The sequence below is a fragment of the Microcebus murinus genome, chromosome 23 (assembly GCF_040939455.1).
Source record: "Microcebus murinus isolate Inina chromosome 23, M.murinus_Inina_mat1.0, whole genome shotgun sequence".
NCBI classification, from domain to species: domain Eukaryota; kingdom Metazoa; phylum Chordata; class Mammalia; order Primates; family Cheirogaleidae; genus Microcebus; species Microcebus murinus.
This window is the reverse complement of record NC_134126.1, coordinates 28,813,331-28,829,535: the sequence shown is the minus strand read 5'-3', so window position 1 is coordinate 28,829,535 and position 16,205 is coordinate 28,813,331. Positions and strand designations below refer to the sequence as shown.

The 16,205-nt window shown below is 61.9% G+C and overlaps 1 protein-coding gene across 1 annotated transcript in view; it reads left to right on the top strand.

Moving 5' to 3' along the window:
* The first annotated feature begins 330 nt into the window (after window positions 1-330).
* CNTN2 (contactin 2) overlaps window positions 331-16,205 on the top strand; it is a 33,054-nt gene continuing 17,179 nt past the window's right edge. The window contains exons 1-7 of the mRNA XM_012759586.2: window positions 331-464; window positions 9,568-9,702; window positions 14,051-14,195; window positions 14,291-14,466; window positions 14,670-14,765; window positions 15,135-15,344; window positions 15,587-15,686. Of these exons, the coding sequence (XP_012615040.1) occupies window positions 9,633-9,702; window positions 14,051-14,195; window positions 14,291-14,466; window positions 14,670-14,765; window positions 15,135-15,344; window positions 15,587-15,686 (797 nt within the window). The 5' untranslated portion in view covers window positions 331-464; window positions 9,568-9,632. The remainder of the gene's footprint in view (window positions 465-9,567; window positions 9,703-14,050; window positions 14,196-14,290; window positions 14,467-14,669; window positions 14,766-15,134; window positions 15,345-15,586; window positions 15,687-16,205) is intronic.

Below are 16,205 nucleotides of genomic sequence, written 5' to 3'. Positions count from 1 at the left end.
GGCTGGGCGGGATGAGGAGGGCAGGGAGGCCAGACAGTGGCCGGGGCTGCCCATGCATTATGGAAGACGCCGCCGGCCGCCGGTCGGTCAGCTCCCTGGTCCTTAAATGACAGCAAATGAGGTAAAGCCAGGAGGGTGGGGACGGAAGGGGATGGGGGGGCAGAAAGAAGCCATCTCCAGGGCCCCCGAGCGTTGGCTGAGGACCGGAGCCAGCCAGTGAGCGGAGCCGGGGAGAGGGAGGAGCACATCTTGATGCAGAGATGCTGCAGTGGCTCCGGGCGCGCACACACACACACGCGCCCTCGCCCGCCACCGCCGCCGCGGCCGGCGCGGCACCAGGACAGCCAGCGGCTGAGGCCGGCAGGGCGGAGGGGAGGGCGCCGAGGGGCCGGTTCCCCGCGGCCCCGGCTCACCGGCTCCGGCAACGTCCACCTGCCCCAGCCAGCACCCTTCTTCCCCCCCAGGTAGGTGGCAAGCCGCTTTTGTCTCCTGCAGCCAGGGGCTTCCCGGCGTGGGCTGGGGCTCTGCGCTCCTTCCTGTAAATACCCGCGGGTTAACTTGGGAGGGGGCAGGGCAGGGACGCCCAGGCGGCAGGGGCCAGGCTGACTTCTCACCTCCGTCAGCCCCAGTCGCCTGCTGGTCCCTACCGGGGAGGCGCCCCTCCGCCCTGTCTGCGTGGGTGGGTCCTGCCGGCCCTCACAGGGCAGGCCCGGCCGCAGAGCTGGACCCCAGGAGCGGGGCCAGGAATCCGAGCTGGCCACCCGCAGCAGCAGCTGCCTGTGGAGAGCGCGGCTTCTCCCCGGCCTGCCCTGGCGCCCCTGGGCCAGGACCAGCCCAGTCTGTAAGGCCAGGCCCCGGGCCCTGGCCTGCCCCCAGAAGTCCCTGCATGGAACTGAGCCCAAGCCCCCAGATTCGAGGTCACACGGGGGCTACCTCTGCTGGGTGACCTCTTTGCGAAGTCTTGCTTCAGCCGGGCAGAGGCGGCGGCTGTGGAAGGGGCAGAGAGGGGAACACAAGTTTGGGCAAAGGCCTGTCCGGGAGCTGGAGCAGGAGGAGATTACCTGGGGCAAGTCACACCCCAGAGGGCAAGGAGCTGGGCCCACCGGGCTGAAGTTCCTTTTCTTCTCCTCCCCTCTCCCCAGCCTCCTCTGCTCCTCAGATCCCTCCCCTTCTCCTCACTGGTAGGAGGAAAGGATTTGCACAAAGTTTAATTTTCCAGTAAGGAAAGGGGCTGGGGCCAGAGTGGTGAGGGGAGGGAGGGGGCACAAGTTGGGAGTTCTGGAAAGAAAGGGCTGTCCTTCTGCTCAGAATCCTGGGGCTTACATAATGGGCCAGGGGTGGGGGACACAGCCCGGGACAGTGAGTGTCCAGAGCTAAATGCTGTCACCTTCTCAGAGAGGGGCTGCCAGGTCCGGGAAGCGAGGCGGGTGGGGGAGGAGGAGGGAGGGAGTCACGGTGCCCTGCGGGGGCAGGGCCAGGCCCCATGAGGGTCTGAGCGTGCCCTGCGGGGGCAGGGCCAGGCCCCATGAGGGTCTGAGCCTGAGTCCCGGGGGAAAGCTGTCACTCAAGGTTGTTTGGAGGTTTGGGAATCCGGTGACACCAGCAGGGTGTGGGCTGTGCGTGCCACGGCCCCAGCCCTGGAGAAGGGGTGTGGGGGTCTTGAGCATCTTCTTTTCCTGCTCAGAAGGAGGCAGGAGAAGGAACAACCCAAATAACCCAGTCCACAGCTGATGCTCTGGTCTCAGCTGGGCAGCAGTTTCAGCCTCCCATCCCAGCTCTTGGCCAGAAAGCCCCTCAGTGCACTTTAGCCTCCTGGTGCCACTCAGAGGGACCAGACCGGCCACTAGAAATCAAGGGCAGCAAAGGGTGGGCCACCTGTGGGAGAGCTTGGTGTGACCGCACCTCCTGGGGTGGGGCAGGGAGAGGGCTGGGAGGTCACAACAGGTGCCCTCCCTCCTGCCCTTAGAGACAGCATCCAAGCCCGTCCCCAGGTGCCCACCAGGCCACCCCTTTCTAGCCGGGCCGCAGAACCACTGACAGGCTTTTGCCATAAGGTCAGAGTTCTTCCTAATGTCTCATGGGAGTCCCCGCCCAGGCAGAGGGAGGCAGGAGGCGAGACAGACGGGAGCAGCCCCCCCAAGCCAATGATACCAAAGTCACCCAAGGCCCACCTGCCTCACAGGTGCAGAAAGCACTGCCCTTCTCATACTCATCATGGGCAATGATGGAAGAAGAGGCAACCTCCCCTCAAGGGATGAGTCCCCCAGAATCAAGGAGCCTGCCCTCCCTCACCTGGGCACTCTCCCTTTCTCTCCTCCCACCCTCCACTGCCCCCCCTGGCCAAGTTCTTCCCTTGCACCCCCTTCCCTGGTGGCATGCACTCCCTGGCTTTAGCCCTCAGCCTGCCCCCACACCATTCCCCTGCCAGATTTCACTCCTTATGCAATTCCATTCCAGCACCTTCTCTGCCGGCAGTTGCTCAAATAGGGATAAAGTGGGATGGGTCTCTGAGGAACTGTGCTCAACGGGATGGTTGTACAATCTTGCCTGGTTGACCAAACTCACTTCTCAGGAGTGAGTACACAGAAGGGTGTGCCCCCAGCTATCTTGCCTTGAAGGCCATCGGGGAAGCAATACATTTTGGGTGGTCTGGAGGATGCATGGTCCCCCCACCAAAAACCTCCTCAAGCCAAATGTTGGCGAGAAGGTGTTATTTCTAAGACAATCTCTAAGCCTGAATGTGGGTGGTATTTGTATTTTGGGACGGATTCCTAGGGCAGAACCAGGGGGCTGGAGAAGAGGTGGTTGACACACAAGGAAGGAAGAACCAGAGCAAAGAGTATGCCGGTGAAGCAGGAGGGATCTAAGTTAGACTGCAGGAGACACTTCCTGACCAGGAACATGAGCCATGAGGAGGTGGGGCGATCTCCTCTCAGATGACTCGTAAGGATGGCGTGGAGAACTGGGGTCTGGTCCAAGGTTAGAGACACAGGCTGGGCTGGATGACCCTGTACATTTCTTCCAGCCTGGGGTAACCAACCCTCTTTCAAATGGTAAAAGGCAGATGGGACTCAGGAATCCATAAGAAGACATTCTTTTCATTCCCTCCTGCTTGCCGGCCTCTCATCCTTTCAGAGGATATGCCCCTAACAGACCCAGGGGCTGTTGCTAATCCGGAACATTTAAGGGAGTTTCTGTGGGTCTCTATGCCCGACAGTAACCACCCCACAGGACACAAGCCCCTTCTCCAGTTCGATGAGTCCTTCATGCGACATGAGCCTTGTTTCTTTGTTTACCAAAGAGGATGCACACAAAAGCAGGGGTGTGTCATGTTCTCACCCGAAACCTGAACACCTTCCGTCCCAGGACAGGCTCGGCCCCAATGCTCCTCAGCGTTCTTCTCGCCTAATGCGCCGTTCGCTTCCCACTCCACGGGGAGGCCACGCGCAGCCCCTCGCATGGGGCAGCCGACCCCGCCCGAGCCCGCATCCGCTCCATGTCTGCCAAACCCAAGGAGCGAGAGGTGCCCCCACCCCGTGTCTGGCAGGAGGGCGGCCTTCCTGCAGTGCAGCCCAAGAGTGGGGGCTTCATCTGCACCCCAGAGCAAAATAAAACCAGCCTGGGGGGAGGAGCAGGTTGGGACCCGACCCCACCACGCCTCAGCTCGGGACCAGGGTGCGGGAAGCTATCTGGGAAACGGGGCGTCTCCCCTCAGCAGAGACGGGGGGACCTGCAGAAATCACTGTGCTGACGCATAAGGGGCTTTTCTTCCTGGTTTGGGTCTTGAGAGAGAAGTTGAAACCACTGTTCTTATACTTGGCGTCTCAAAAAGCGATCCTTCCTCCAAGACCTTACTCTCCCGTCCACGCACCGCACGCAGAGTGGGGCGGGCAAGTAGGAAAACCTGAGGTCCAGGGTGGCTTGTTCCTTTCCATCCACTCCCCACTTTGAAGGGTCTCTCCAAGGGAAAGGGCGGAGACAGGAAGACGCCCCCATGCCCAATGCTGAAAGCTCAGACACATCGGGGAGCCTGGGAATCACAGCTGTCCCCGAGGGCTGCACCTTGGCCTCAGGAAACCAGCTGCAAACACAGAGCCTGCGAGAAAGCCGGGGAGGAGCGCACAGGGAGGGTGGAGGAAGGACGCGGCTGCCCTGCTTCCCTGTCCCACCCATAGGTGCCCTAAGGACCTCTCCAGCTCAGGGCCCCACGGAGACCTCTCAAGCCCGGTCCCCCTCCCCCTGCCAGCTGTTGCCTGCCCTGGCACACTGAGACTCGAGCAGCCCCCACCCAGGCCACCACAGAGCCCTGTCCTCCCAGAGGGGCGTGGGGTCGGCACAGACCTTTCTGGAGGATGACGGTGCTGTCCCTATCCAGGGGGCAATTCCCTCCTAGGCGGAGGAAAAGGTGCCAAACTCCCATCTTATATCCCGCCAGGCAGGGCGTGCGTGTGGGAGGCTGTGAGGAGCACCTGCCTGGGGGTGCCCACGTGCACATCCCAGCTGTGCCGCCTTGAACGGATTGCACCAGGTGTAGCTCTGTCAGGGGCGGGGGGCGGGGGTGGCGCCCTTGCGCTGCGTGCCGGCGCGCTGTGCGGGTGCTTACCTGTGCGGGTGCTTACCTGTGCGGGTGCTTACCTGCGAGGGTGCTTGCCTGCGCGGGTGCTTACCTGCGAGGGTGCTTACCTGCGCGGGTGCTTACCTGTGCAGGTGCTTACCACGGCCCCACCGCACCTGTGGGCTGCAGGAGGGGGAGGCAGCTGCCGGCAGAGACTGTGGGTTTGCCGGTCTCCTGAGCACGTGTGAGTGCAGCCCGAGTGTCGTGACCGCGGGGAAGCACGCCTGGCTCGCACGCGGGCACAGCGGTGTGGACACGGGAGGGCTGCGAGGGTTCTGAGGTCTGATCTCATAACTCACTGCGGGCCAGGCATGGCGCTGGCCTCACGACAGCCCCATGGACTGGGCCCTGCCCGTCTCGTCCCCACTTTGCAGGTGGGATGCTGAGGCCCAGAGAGGTGAGGTCATGACCGTAATAACTAGGGTGGAACTAGTTATACTGTAATTATACCAGCTAGAAAGCACCAGGCTGGCTGACTCCCGGCCAGCCCTGAGAGCCAGTGTGCTGGGCTGCAGGACAGAGGGCAAGGGGACAGCCTGCCTTGTAGGCTGTTAATAAATCACTTAGTCTCTGCTCTCCACTGGGCTCCTAACTCCCGTTTTCCTGGTGCCACCCATCAGAGAGCTGCCAAGTTCCTTAATGCTCTCCAATCTCCAGGGCCAGGAGCGGGGCACCCGGACAGGCAGCATTTGGGGGGAGCGATCTTTCATCTCCTGACTGGCTCTGTGCAGGGCTCCCTAGCCCAGGAACCCTGTGGTGTGCTGGGGTCCAGCTCACAGCCTCTGTCCCCCAGCTGTCCCCAGGCCCTTTGTTTCCTGGGCCTGCAGATTCAGCCAGCTCCCTCCCTCTGGAGCCCCTGAGCCCCCCGTGGTCCGTTCCCCCATGTGCCAGCGCCTCACAGGACCAGCCCCGCTGGCGACAGCCCGTGTCCGCCCGTGCCAGCCTGTGCCCGCACCCCTGTCCCAGGGCAGCTGGCGAGGGCTCGCAGGGCCAGCCCCAGGCCTGGCATAGCTCCACTCCCGCCCTGCTCCCGGCAGAAAGGCCTCCTGCATCCTGGGCATTCTAGAACACGTCATAGGGCAGATGGCAGGGGAGACGACTGACCTGCGGACTGGCGACACGTCTGAGGCTGCGCTCGGTGGGCCCGGGAGCTCTGTGGAGGCAGCGTCTCCGTGTGCAGGCACAGTGCCTGGCACGTGGTCAGTAAACACCCCAGTGGAAGTGGGTGCCGGGTAAGACCGGTGCCAGTGCCTTGCCTTCAGGGAGGCAGTGAGCGCCAACCCCAGACCCCGAGTGTGCATGCGTGTGTGTGTGTGTGTGTGCATGTGCACGCGTGTGCAGCACACAGTGGCGCGCAGTATACATCAGACAGGGCTGACAGCTCTCTAGTGCTCCCGGGGGGCAACCCCAGGTGCTTCTGGATCCCGGCCCCTCCCCGCCCCCATTTCTCCCCTAAGGCTACGCCTCAGTCCCCAGAGGCCACCCAGGGCCCTTGGGCGGGGAGCTGGCTGGTAAAAGTCTGCATTAAACTGAAGTTTAGGACGAGCAGTGGGATTGGATGATCCACGATTACCTGTGGTGATTATCTATGGCAACAGAGACAGCAGATAATTCTGACCACGGGGGAGGACCCAGGGTGCTGATCTCCTGGCGGGTCACATGGAAATGAGTCAAGGGGCCGAGTCCTCAGGCCCTGCACACACTCACACGTGCGCACACACACACACACACACACGGACCAGATATCCTCATACACAGACACACAGACACATGCATATATGCGAGACGCAAAGGTCAGATCACACACGTACACAGGGACATATGGACATGACACACAGGTACACACAAACATCATACACCTGCACGCCAGGCACAGACATGCTCACAGCCCTGCTCTCCCGGCACTGCCGGGGCAGCTGGGGACCAGGGTGGGCGTCTACCCAGCGTCTCCAGCCCTGGCTTGCTGTCTCTGCCTGGCCCCCCGCTCTCTCCCCATAAGTGCCTGGAGCCCAAGCTCCTCCCCGCAGGCACCCTGCCCCCGCTGAGCTCCCAGGACTGGCAGGCTGACAAAGGGCAGGGAACAAATGATGATGGAGCACCTTCTCTGTGCCAGACACCACGACACCGGTGCCAAGGGGGTGGTTTTCAAACTTTTTGGGGCCATAGCAGCCTGTGTTTCAATGGAACTTGGTAGGAAAGTCTGGTAGATGAGGCAGACGTAAGTGGGGCTGCTCTGGCTGGAGTGGGGAGGAGGATGGAGCCCCAGACTCTCTCCCTAGCACCCCCTAGCACCCTGCACTGTGGACCCAAGACAAGTGCAAACGGCCCCAAAGCTGTCACAGCAGGTTGAAAACCCCTGCAGGGCACTCATTACCTCATTTAACACTCCCAAGGGCTCTGCAAAGCGCAGCGGATGAGAAAAGGGGAGTAAATTGTCCAAGCTGGCAAAGCTCTTAAGAGATGAAGTCAATATCACCAACCTCTGTCCGTCAGATGTAAATCCTGGAAGGTCCCATACTGTCCCAATGCGTCCCTATTCTGAGAATAACTCCCCAAGTTCGTATAACCTCCAGGGACATAATTCTGTGATTTCCCGTGACCAGACGCCGCGCTGACCCTAGAGACCCAGTGTGCGTGCAGGTGTCTGCTCGGTGTTGCCCCGGGGAGCACTGCAGACCTGTCAGCCCCACCGGACAGTCACAGATCGCCCCTGACTCAAGATGCTGCCACTTAAGATTTTTCCACGTTACGATGGTGCCAAAGTGATACACTTCCGATAGCAGCTGCACTCTGAGTGCCCATCCCCTTTCTGCTGCTCACTTTCAGTACAGTGTTCAATAAATTAGGTGAGATATTGGACACCTTATTATAAAAGAGTTTTGATTTTGCCCAGTGGAAGCTAACCGAAGTGTTCTGCACACACGTAAGGTAGGCTGGGCTAGGCGATGGTGTTCAGTGGATTAGGCGCATTCACTTTGAACTTGCGGTGGGTTTGTTGGCACAGGGCCCCGTCGTATGTAAGCCGAGGACAGTCTGTGCTGAGCTGCACTGTGAGCGTGTGAGTGCACGTGTGTTCACCGGCTCCCGGAGGCAGGTAACCTCAGTTGTTCTCAGAAAACACAAATCCGACACACAGAAACACCTAGTATGTGCTAGCACAGGAGATGGCCACGATGAACGTGATATGATCTCTCCCCGTGGGGAGCTGACAACCTCCGAATGGGGACAGGCACAGCACCAGGGGCACCCGGCGAGGGTGTAGTCAGGAAGGGGGAATGCTAACTGCAAGCAGGTGGGGACATCTCAGGCCTTCCGGGCAGATGCGGGGTATGCACAGGGCTTGGCGGGATGGAAGCCTGCCTGGCCTGGGCGGGGCACTGCAGGAGGCCGAAGCTGGGTGTGTGGGCGAACATCTGGGGTCCAGTCTGGAACGGAGAGTAGCAGGGACGGGGAGGAGCAGGTATCTGGGCAGAGGTGGCTCCTGGGCGCCCTTCCTGACAATGGGAAGTGGATGTGAGGCTGGAGTGGTAGGGGGGCAGGGAGTGCCATCTGCTCCTAGGCGCCCTCCCTCCAAGCTTCTCAGCTCCACCCACATCCTCCCTGACAGGCCCCCGGGGCCACTTCTCCCCCTCCTTGCCCCCCTTCCCGGCAGCTGTGGCTGTGGAGGAGGCAGGAAAAGGCTGTGCAGCGATCCAGTGTGGAGGCTGAAAAGGATCTGGGGACTCTCTTTGTGAGACCCTGAGCTTGCATTGGCCCGCACCTGCCCCAGGGGTGGCCTTAAGTCCTTCTGCAACCCTCACCCCCATCCAGGGGACGTCGTGTCCAGGCCCTCGGCCACCCTGCTCTTTCTGGGAGCATTGTCAGAGCTGGAATACTGAGACCCAGAGACGGGACAGGGCTCGCAGGCAGTCAGTGAAAGAGCCCCCACCAGGCTCTCTCCCCAGCCCTGCAGCTGGGCTCTCTGGCCCCCGTGGCAGCTCCAGGTGGGCGCCCAGCGACCAGGGCTCACTCTGGTACCCAGCAAGCAGGTCCCTGAGATTCCATGCATGCTCTCCTCTGGCCTCGGGAAGCTCTGCCAGGGATGGGGAATGGATGGAAGGCCGCCCTGCCCCTGCCCTCGCCTCTCAAGATGAGGTCCCCATCTCTCAGACTGATGGGACAGCCCTGTGACTTGCTCTCAGCAGCCTGCAGGGGACAGTTTTATGGAGCTCCAGGGTTTAACCAAGTCTCCGCTCATCTCCATGCAAGAGGGAGGCTCCTCTGGGAGCTGGGTTAACCCTTCCAGCCCTGAAGGCCTGCCGGGCCCATTAGCCCCTCTGGTTGGGAGTGGTGCTGATGGGGCCAAGGTCATGACTGTCTCGCAAACCATCTAAGTGCCTTACCTGGGGACGCTGGTGGGAGGCTGTGACACACCCTCCTTATAGCTAGAAAAACTAAGCTGGTCCCTGGAGAAGTAATGCAGCTCCCCAAGTTGCTGATTAGCCCCCACCCAGGCAGCTGTGGGGAGGGGCAGGGGGACAGTCAGCCCCAGTCCTGGTTGCTGGTTCCCAACCCAGGCCCGGGCCCTGTTCCCTTCTGGACCCTACTCTGAGTGCCGGCGCTGAGCCGAGCGTGGGGGGGAGGTCTCGCCTCCCAATTAGTCACGGCTTTCACTTCCTGAGCAGCACCCCGCTGGCTGGGGCGGGTGGGGGTGTGAGGCCGAGCCAGACTCCCCGGGGGCCTGCAGCAGGCACTCAGCCCGGGAAGAGCTCCGTGGTAATAGCCAAGCCCCTGCCTCTGGGGCCGGGGGAGGATTAGTGCCTGGCGATTCCCGTGGCTCCCCAGCAGCGGAGGTGAAAGCATTGCCGGCCCAGACGCGCTCGGAGCTGGAGGGGCGCTCCTCCGCTCAGACCTCTCCGTCCATCCGTCCGTCCGTCCGTCTGCCCGTCTCCCAGGTCTTTCTCTGCCCCCAGCTGGACGCACCCCGGGCTGAGCCGAAGCTCCTCCTCTGATCCCCACCTCTACCCCCAACACCGCCATGGGGACACCCGCCCGGAGGAAGCTGCACCTGCTGCTGCTGGCGGCCGCGGCCCTCGTCTCTTCTCCAGGTAAGGGGGCTCCTCTGGGCTCGAAGCCTAGCAGGGCCGACCACATCGGTTTGTCACTGCTGCGGTTTGGGTGAAGACGACAGAAATAATCCGCTCTGTGTGTGCTGTAGCGCCTAGATTGTCTCAGGACGTTTCCATTTGTGGATCCCCCTTCCCCTGAGGCTAGGAGGAGAGGGGACACAGCTTTGCCGTGTTATGGGGGAAGGAGGAATGGCCCAGAGAGGATGAGCGGCTTGCCCTGGGGAACACAGCAAGAGCAGGGCACGACCCGACCCCCACGCTGTCAGCCCCGAGTCGCAGCCTCCGAGCTGACGGTCCGGTGTGGGAGGCGACAGCCACGTGGGATCCGGCTCAGTTTTAAGGGTGCTTTCCTCGGTGGCGCTGGCCACAGCGCGGTGTCCGACAACCGTGTGGGGCTGCGCAAAAGATAGAACGTTGCACCAGGGCAGGAAGTCCCCCCGGACAGTGCTCCGTAGTTCCCCGCCACGACGAGACAGCGGTCAGCCCCACGACACTCTGGGAGGGGTCCGTAGGGCCACGCTGCAGCCCAGCAAACGGACTGGAAGGGGAGGCGAGGCAGAGCAGGCGAGCCCAGTTGCTCCCTGTGGAGTGCTCCCGGCTTGGAGCAGGGCAGGGGGGAGGCTGGCAGAAGGGGAGAGTGGCGAGGAGGGCGGGGCGGGCTGAGAGGCCTGGGCCAGCTGGGCTGTGGAGAGCACAGGAGCCGGAGAGCCACAGGGCTCTGTCCTCAGGGGCCTGGGGACCACGGCGTGGCCTCTGCCCTGACCCTCAGCCCCCATCAATAGGCGTCTCTTTTCTCCCTAAACATCTCCCTCCCCCCATGCTCCTCCTGGAGCTCTAGCCACCTCAGACTCTGCCTCCCCGCCCCACACCCCTGCCAGGCTGCAGCCATGCGTTTTAGGGCCTCGTGTCACCAGGGAAGGGCCCCACTGGCACACTTTCACACGTCCTCCTTCTGTCCTACCTGCCTCCCAGCCCTGCAGCCACGTCAGCGAGGCTGCTGGGAAACAGGGCTGACCCCCAGGGTGAGGGGCGCCACCTAGCCCCCCAGATCTAGCGTCCCGGCCCAGGCCCACCAGACTGACGGGAGCTGCCGGGCGGGGACACCCCCGCAGAGAGAGCAGAGGAGAGGCGACTGGGCTCCTCCAGCCCCCTCAGGGCCAGCCCAGCGCAGGACATGCACCCTCGGAGGCAGGGGCAGCCTGCAGGGCCCGCTGACCCAGAGACCCAGGAAGGCAACTGCCCAGGTGTCAGGCCTGGGCTGCCACCTCCTGGGGCTCCCGGGAGAGACAGGAGTGGCACATGCCATCCTGTGTTCCCACGCCTCCTGGCAAGGTGCCTCAGCTCTCGGCCTCCCTTGCTGACCGGTCCTCGGGGGACAGTGGGGACAGCTTCAGATGCCCGGCAGCCTGTGCACGGACAGGCAGGGAGGGTTCTCACCCTCTCACCCCTCCGGCCCCCTCCTCGGGAAGGTTCCTGATGCCTGGGTTTGGGCAGAGAGTTACAGGACGGGGAGCCAGGAGAGACTCAGGGAGGGTGTGGACCAGAGCCGCAGGAGGGCCTGGCTCTGCCCGGGGCTGTGTGTGCATGCACGTGAGCACACGCTCGTGGAAGGCACGCGTGCGGGCTGGCTGTATGTGGCCGTGGGGCAGGCGCGGGGTGTGTCTGGGAGGGTGGAGGTGCGGCGAGCAGTTGGGCAGGGGCGGCCGCACGGGGTGACGGCTGCGTCTAGAAGGCCTCGCCCGCGCAGCACACCGGTCTCAACCCCAGCTGGCCTCAGAATGCCCACGAGGCATTTTCAAAAAGCTGGATTCCTGGGCCTCACTCCTAGAGAGTCTGGATCCTTACCTCTGAGCGAGTTCCTCGCTGTGGGAGCTGGGGCGAGTTACCTAAGCCTTCTAAGTCTCTGTCTCCATGTTAGTAAAATAAGCGATTGGCCACACCCATCTTGTAAAGAGGCTACGAGAAGGAAATACGGAGCATGGTGTCTGATAAACAGTTAAGTGCTCAATCAATCGATAGCTCCTATTTGTATCACTATGCACGCGCGGATATATGCAAGAGCGTGCACAGGGCCATCTGCAGCTGTCTGTGCGCGGCACGGGTGTGTGTACAGGTGTGAGCGTCTGGCCATCGGAGTAGCTCAGAGAGGCACGTGCATAGCGATGCGTGTTTGCATGTGTGCGTGGCGTGAGTGAGCGTGCTGGAGGGTTGGGGAGGTGGGAGGTGTGGAAATGGGTATTGGGGGAGTGCGAGGGTGTGCGGACGGCTGCGTGCAGAGGACAGAGCTCTTTCAGGAAGAAAGATAGTCTGAAAGCATCAGCGTGCCCTGGTCCACCCAGCCACCCCCGCCCCCAGCAGAGTTCCTGGAAGCTGCAATTGTACAAGGAGGTCCCCAGCAGCCCGCTGCCTCCTCGGCCCCGCTTTGCCTCCCCTCCCAGCAGTGCCAGCTGGGGCAGGGTCCCCACCTTCCACCACCGTCATTAACTTGGGATTAAACCGGGCTGTCCAGCTGAGATGGTGCCGTCGCGGCGAGGTGCTCCAGGCCCGGGGCGGCGGAGAGGGAGAGTGGCGCGGGGGCCACCTGCACCGGGCCATTTCTGGGAGCCCTGCCTCCCACCTCATTCCGAGAGCTACTGAGCAGCTGCCCTCCCTCCCAGGGGGCCAGGGCCGGGCCTCAGCTGCAGCACGGGGACCCCCGGAAGAGGATTGACAGCTGCCTGCGCCAGGAGAGGAGGCACTAATTGGTTAATGGGGATCTCTCCCCCCGAGCCCCACCAAGGAGGGCCTGAAATCAGCTGCGTTGGGAGGTAGGAGCCAATTAGGGGCGGCCTGGCTCCGCCTGATGCCACAGAGGCAAAGTGGACTGTCCCCACCGGCCAGCAGACAGAGCCTCTGCTGTCCTGCCCCTGCCCCGGTGAGGCACCCATGGAGAGAGAGGCGTCTGCCCCGAGCAGGGCCGGGCAGGGCAGCTCCACTTGCCTGTGTGAGGCCCGTTTGTTCTGCAAGTTCAGGAGATCCAGACCTGTCTGCGCTGCAGACAGGGCAAGCCACTTCCTCTCCTGGGCATTTCTTGTGACACCAGGGTTTTGTAGAACTGCCACCAAAGCAGCCAGCCCACAATGAGACCTGCCCTCTCCTGCCAGTCCCCACCCACCCCACACTTGGGTCCAGCAGACATTTGCCCAGCACACGCCCTGTGCCCTGTGCCCGCCACCTCACCGGTGTTTCTCTGGCTGAATCCTCCCGCAGACCTGGGAGGGGAATTCACATTCTTTCCATTTCACAGATAAAGACATCGAGGCTCAGGAGGGTTCTGTAACTTGCCCAAGTTCACGCAGCTGGTAGGCCCGGCCTGGGTCCTTTTTGTTGGGCCACACTGTCCCTGAAGGGGCATTAGACTCCAGGGACACACGTCCTCTCTGGACCTTTTTTTTTTTTTTTGAGACAGAGTCTCATTTTGTTGCCCAGGCTAGAATGAGTGCGTGACATCAGCCTAGCTCACAGCAACCTCAAACTCCCGGGCTCAAGCAATCCTCCTGCCTCAGCCTCCCGAGTAGCTGGGACTACAGGCATGCGCCACCATGCCCGGCTAATTTTCTCTATATATATTAGTTGGCCAATTAATTTCTTTCTATTTATAGTAGAGATGGGGTCTCGCCCTTGCTCAGGCTGGTTTCGAACTCCTGACCTAGAGCAATCCGCCCGCCTCAGCCTCCCAGAGTGCTAGGATTACAGGCGTGAGCCACCTTACCCAGCCTCTCTGAACCTTTTTGAGCGGCGGCTTCTTAGGCATGTCACAGCCTGCAGATCATTTCTTCTGTGAGGCTCACACGAGAGCCCGGGGCAGTGGCAGCTGCTTCCATTCTGAGGGTCCCAGAGTCTTGAACATAAGCCACTACTCTGGCATTTGCCGCCTTGTCCTGTCGGCTTCCTGTCCTCTCCATGGACTGCAAGCTCCTTGAAGAAAAGGAACTGTGTCGGAATCATTTTTGCAAGCCAGTCTCTAGCCAGTGCCAGGTATACAGGAGGTACTCAATACCTGAGTGTAGGATGGGTGACTGACTAAGCTAACATGACCAGAGGGGACCCGCCTAGCCTATTCAAATTCATTAAAATAATATAAAATAAAGAATATGGTTCCTGGGCCGCTGTAGCTGCATTTCCAGTGCTCAGCGGCCACGTGGCAGTGGATCCCGCACTGAGCAGTGCAGAAGTGGAGCACTGCCACCGTCACAGACGGTCCTACCGGACAGCGGGGCCCGGGCGGCCAGGGGGCTCCAGCCGGGGCCCAGGCCCTGAGGCCTCTGCTGCTGTCCCTCCTCTGCAGCCTGGACTTCAGCCCGGGGGTCCCCGGCCACCTTTGGGCCTGTCTTTGAAGAGCAGCCCCTTGGTCTGCTGTTCCCAGAGGAGTCCACAGAGGAGCAGGTGCTGCTGGCGTGCCGGGCCCGGGCCAGCCCTCCGGCCACCTACCGGTGAGGCCCCTGCCGGGGGCGCTGGGGAGTCCCTCCTCACATCAGCCCTGCCCCCTGCAGGACTCAGAGCACCCCCCCCTCCGCACCTGCCGCAGGTGGAAGATGAACGGCACTGAGATGAAGCTGGAGCCGGGTTCCCGCCACCAGCTGGTGGGCGGCAACCTGGTCATCATGAACCCCACCAAGGCACAGGACGCCGGCGCCTACCAGTGCCTGGCCTCCAACCCAGTGGGCACTGTGGTCAGCAGGGAGGCCGTCCTCCGCTTCGGCTGTGAGACCTCGGGGACCTAGACGCTCTGGGGGAGGGGACGGAGGGCTGGGAGAGTGTACCCAGAAAGGACAGGTGGCACCCTCCAGCCGGGCTCTCCTGACCTCACGTGACCTGCCCTAGCCAACTGCTGCTCCCCGGGAGGACGAGCGGGAGGGTCTCCCAGGCCGGGAGCGGGTGCCTGAGCCCCCTGGTCTGGCCTCCAGTTCTGCAGGAGTTCTCCAAGGAGGAGCGAGACCCAGTGAAAACGCACGAAGGCTGGGGCGTGATGCTGCCCTGCAACCCGCCTGCCCACTACCCAGGTGAGTTGGGAGCCCGGGTGGGGTCGGACAGAGGGCTCAGGAAGGCTTCTAGATGCTTGGCAGAAGGAGGATGGAATGAAAGGTGGTGAGTGACCCATGGGGGCACTGGTCCCTGGGGCCCCAGCTTGAAACGATCTGTGTTCCCTTCATGGATCTGTCCCTTTCTAAGACTGTGCCCTGCCTCCCCCTTGAGACTGGAGGGCAGGGACAAAGTCGAGTCTTCCCTCTAGGTCTCCCCGAAGCCCTGGAGCAGAGCACGGGGGCTCTCAGGACAGGGTTGGCACGTGGCCACCAACATGCTGGGCTCCCACCCGGAGTGGCCCTGTTCGCCCAGCACCCCCTGGTTTCCTCAAATTACCCCCGTCCTAGGCTTGTCCTACCGCTGGCTCCTCAACGAGTTCCCCAACTTCATCCCGACGGACGGGCGTCACTTCGTGTCCCAGACCACAGGGAACCTGTACATTGCCCGGACCAACGCCTCGGACCTGGGTAACTACTCCTGCCTGGCCACCAGCCACATGGACTTCTCCACCAAGAGTGTCTTCAGCAAGTTCGCTCAGCTCAACCTGGCTGCCGAAGGTCAGGACTAGCCGGGCGCGGCGGGGAGGAGGGCTGGAAGGGCCGGCCAGCGTGGGAAAGGGCTTCTCCCTTGAAGATCAGCCCGGTCCTCCTGCTGCAAGGCCTCCCTCAGACTCCCAGCCCCGGCCCCAAGGGGAGAGTCTTCTGAGACGCCACACAGCTGCCCAGGCACAGACCCCTAACGCAGGAGCACTTGACCTGGAGTCGTTGGCGTCTGACCTGCGAAACCCCTTTCTCCCCAGATACCCGGCTCTTTGCGCCCAGCATCAAGGCCCGGTTCCCAGCAGAGACCTACGCGCTGGTGGGGCAGCAGGTCACCCTGGAGTGCTTCGCTTTTGGGAAGTGAGTGATGGAAGAGGGAGGCACAGCCCCTCAGAGGAGGCCACAGGGGACCCCCGGCTGAGGGCAGGCAGGGCTGGTGCTTAGTCATGTTGGTGTCCCTCACAGGGTCGGAGGGACTGAGCACACGCTCGCTGAGCACTAACGCTCAGGGTGAGGCATCACATACACCTGAGACCTTACACACAGCACATCGCCTGGTCCTCCCTGCAATGCACGGGACAGCTTGAGTAACACCCAGGCCCGCGGGCGGGCAGCACAGTGTGCGGGCGCCACCCCAGCCTGCCCGGTTCAAATCCCAGCTCTGCCACTTGCTGGCTGGGAGACCTTGGGTAGACCACCTAACCTCTCTGTGCCTCACATTCTTTATTTGTAAATGGTGATAACAATAGTACCCACCTCACAAGGTTGTTATGAGGATTCCATGAGTTGACATATGTGAAGCGCTTAGAATAGTGCCTGGTATTTAGTGAGGGTTCTGCAAATGTTAACAGTTACCTATTTAAGAGCTACGACAGAAAG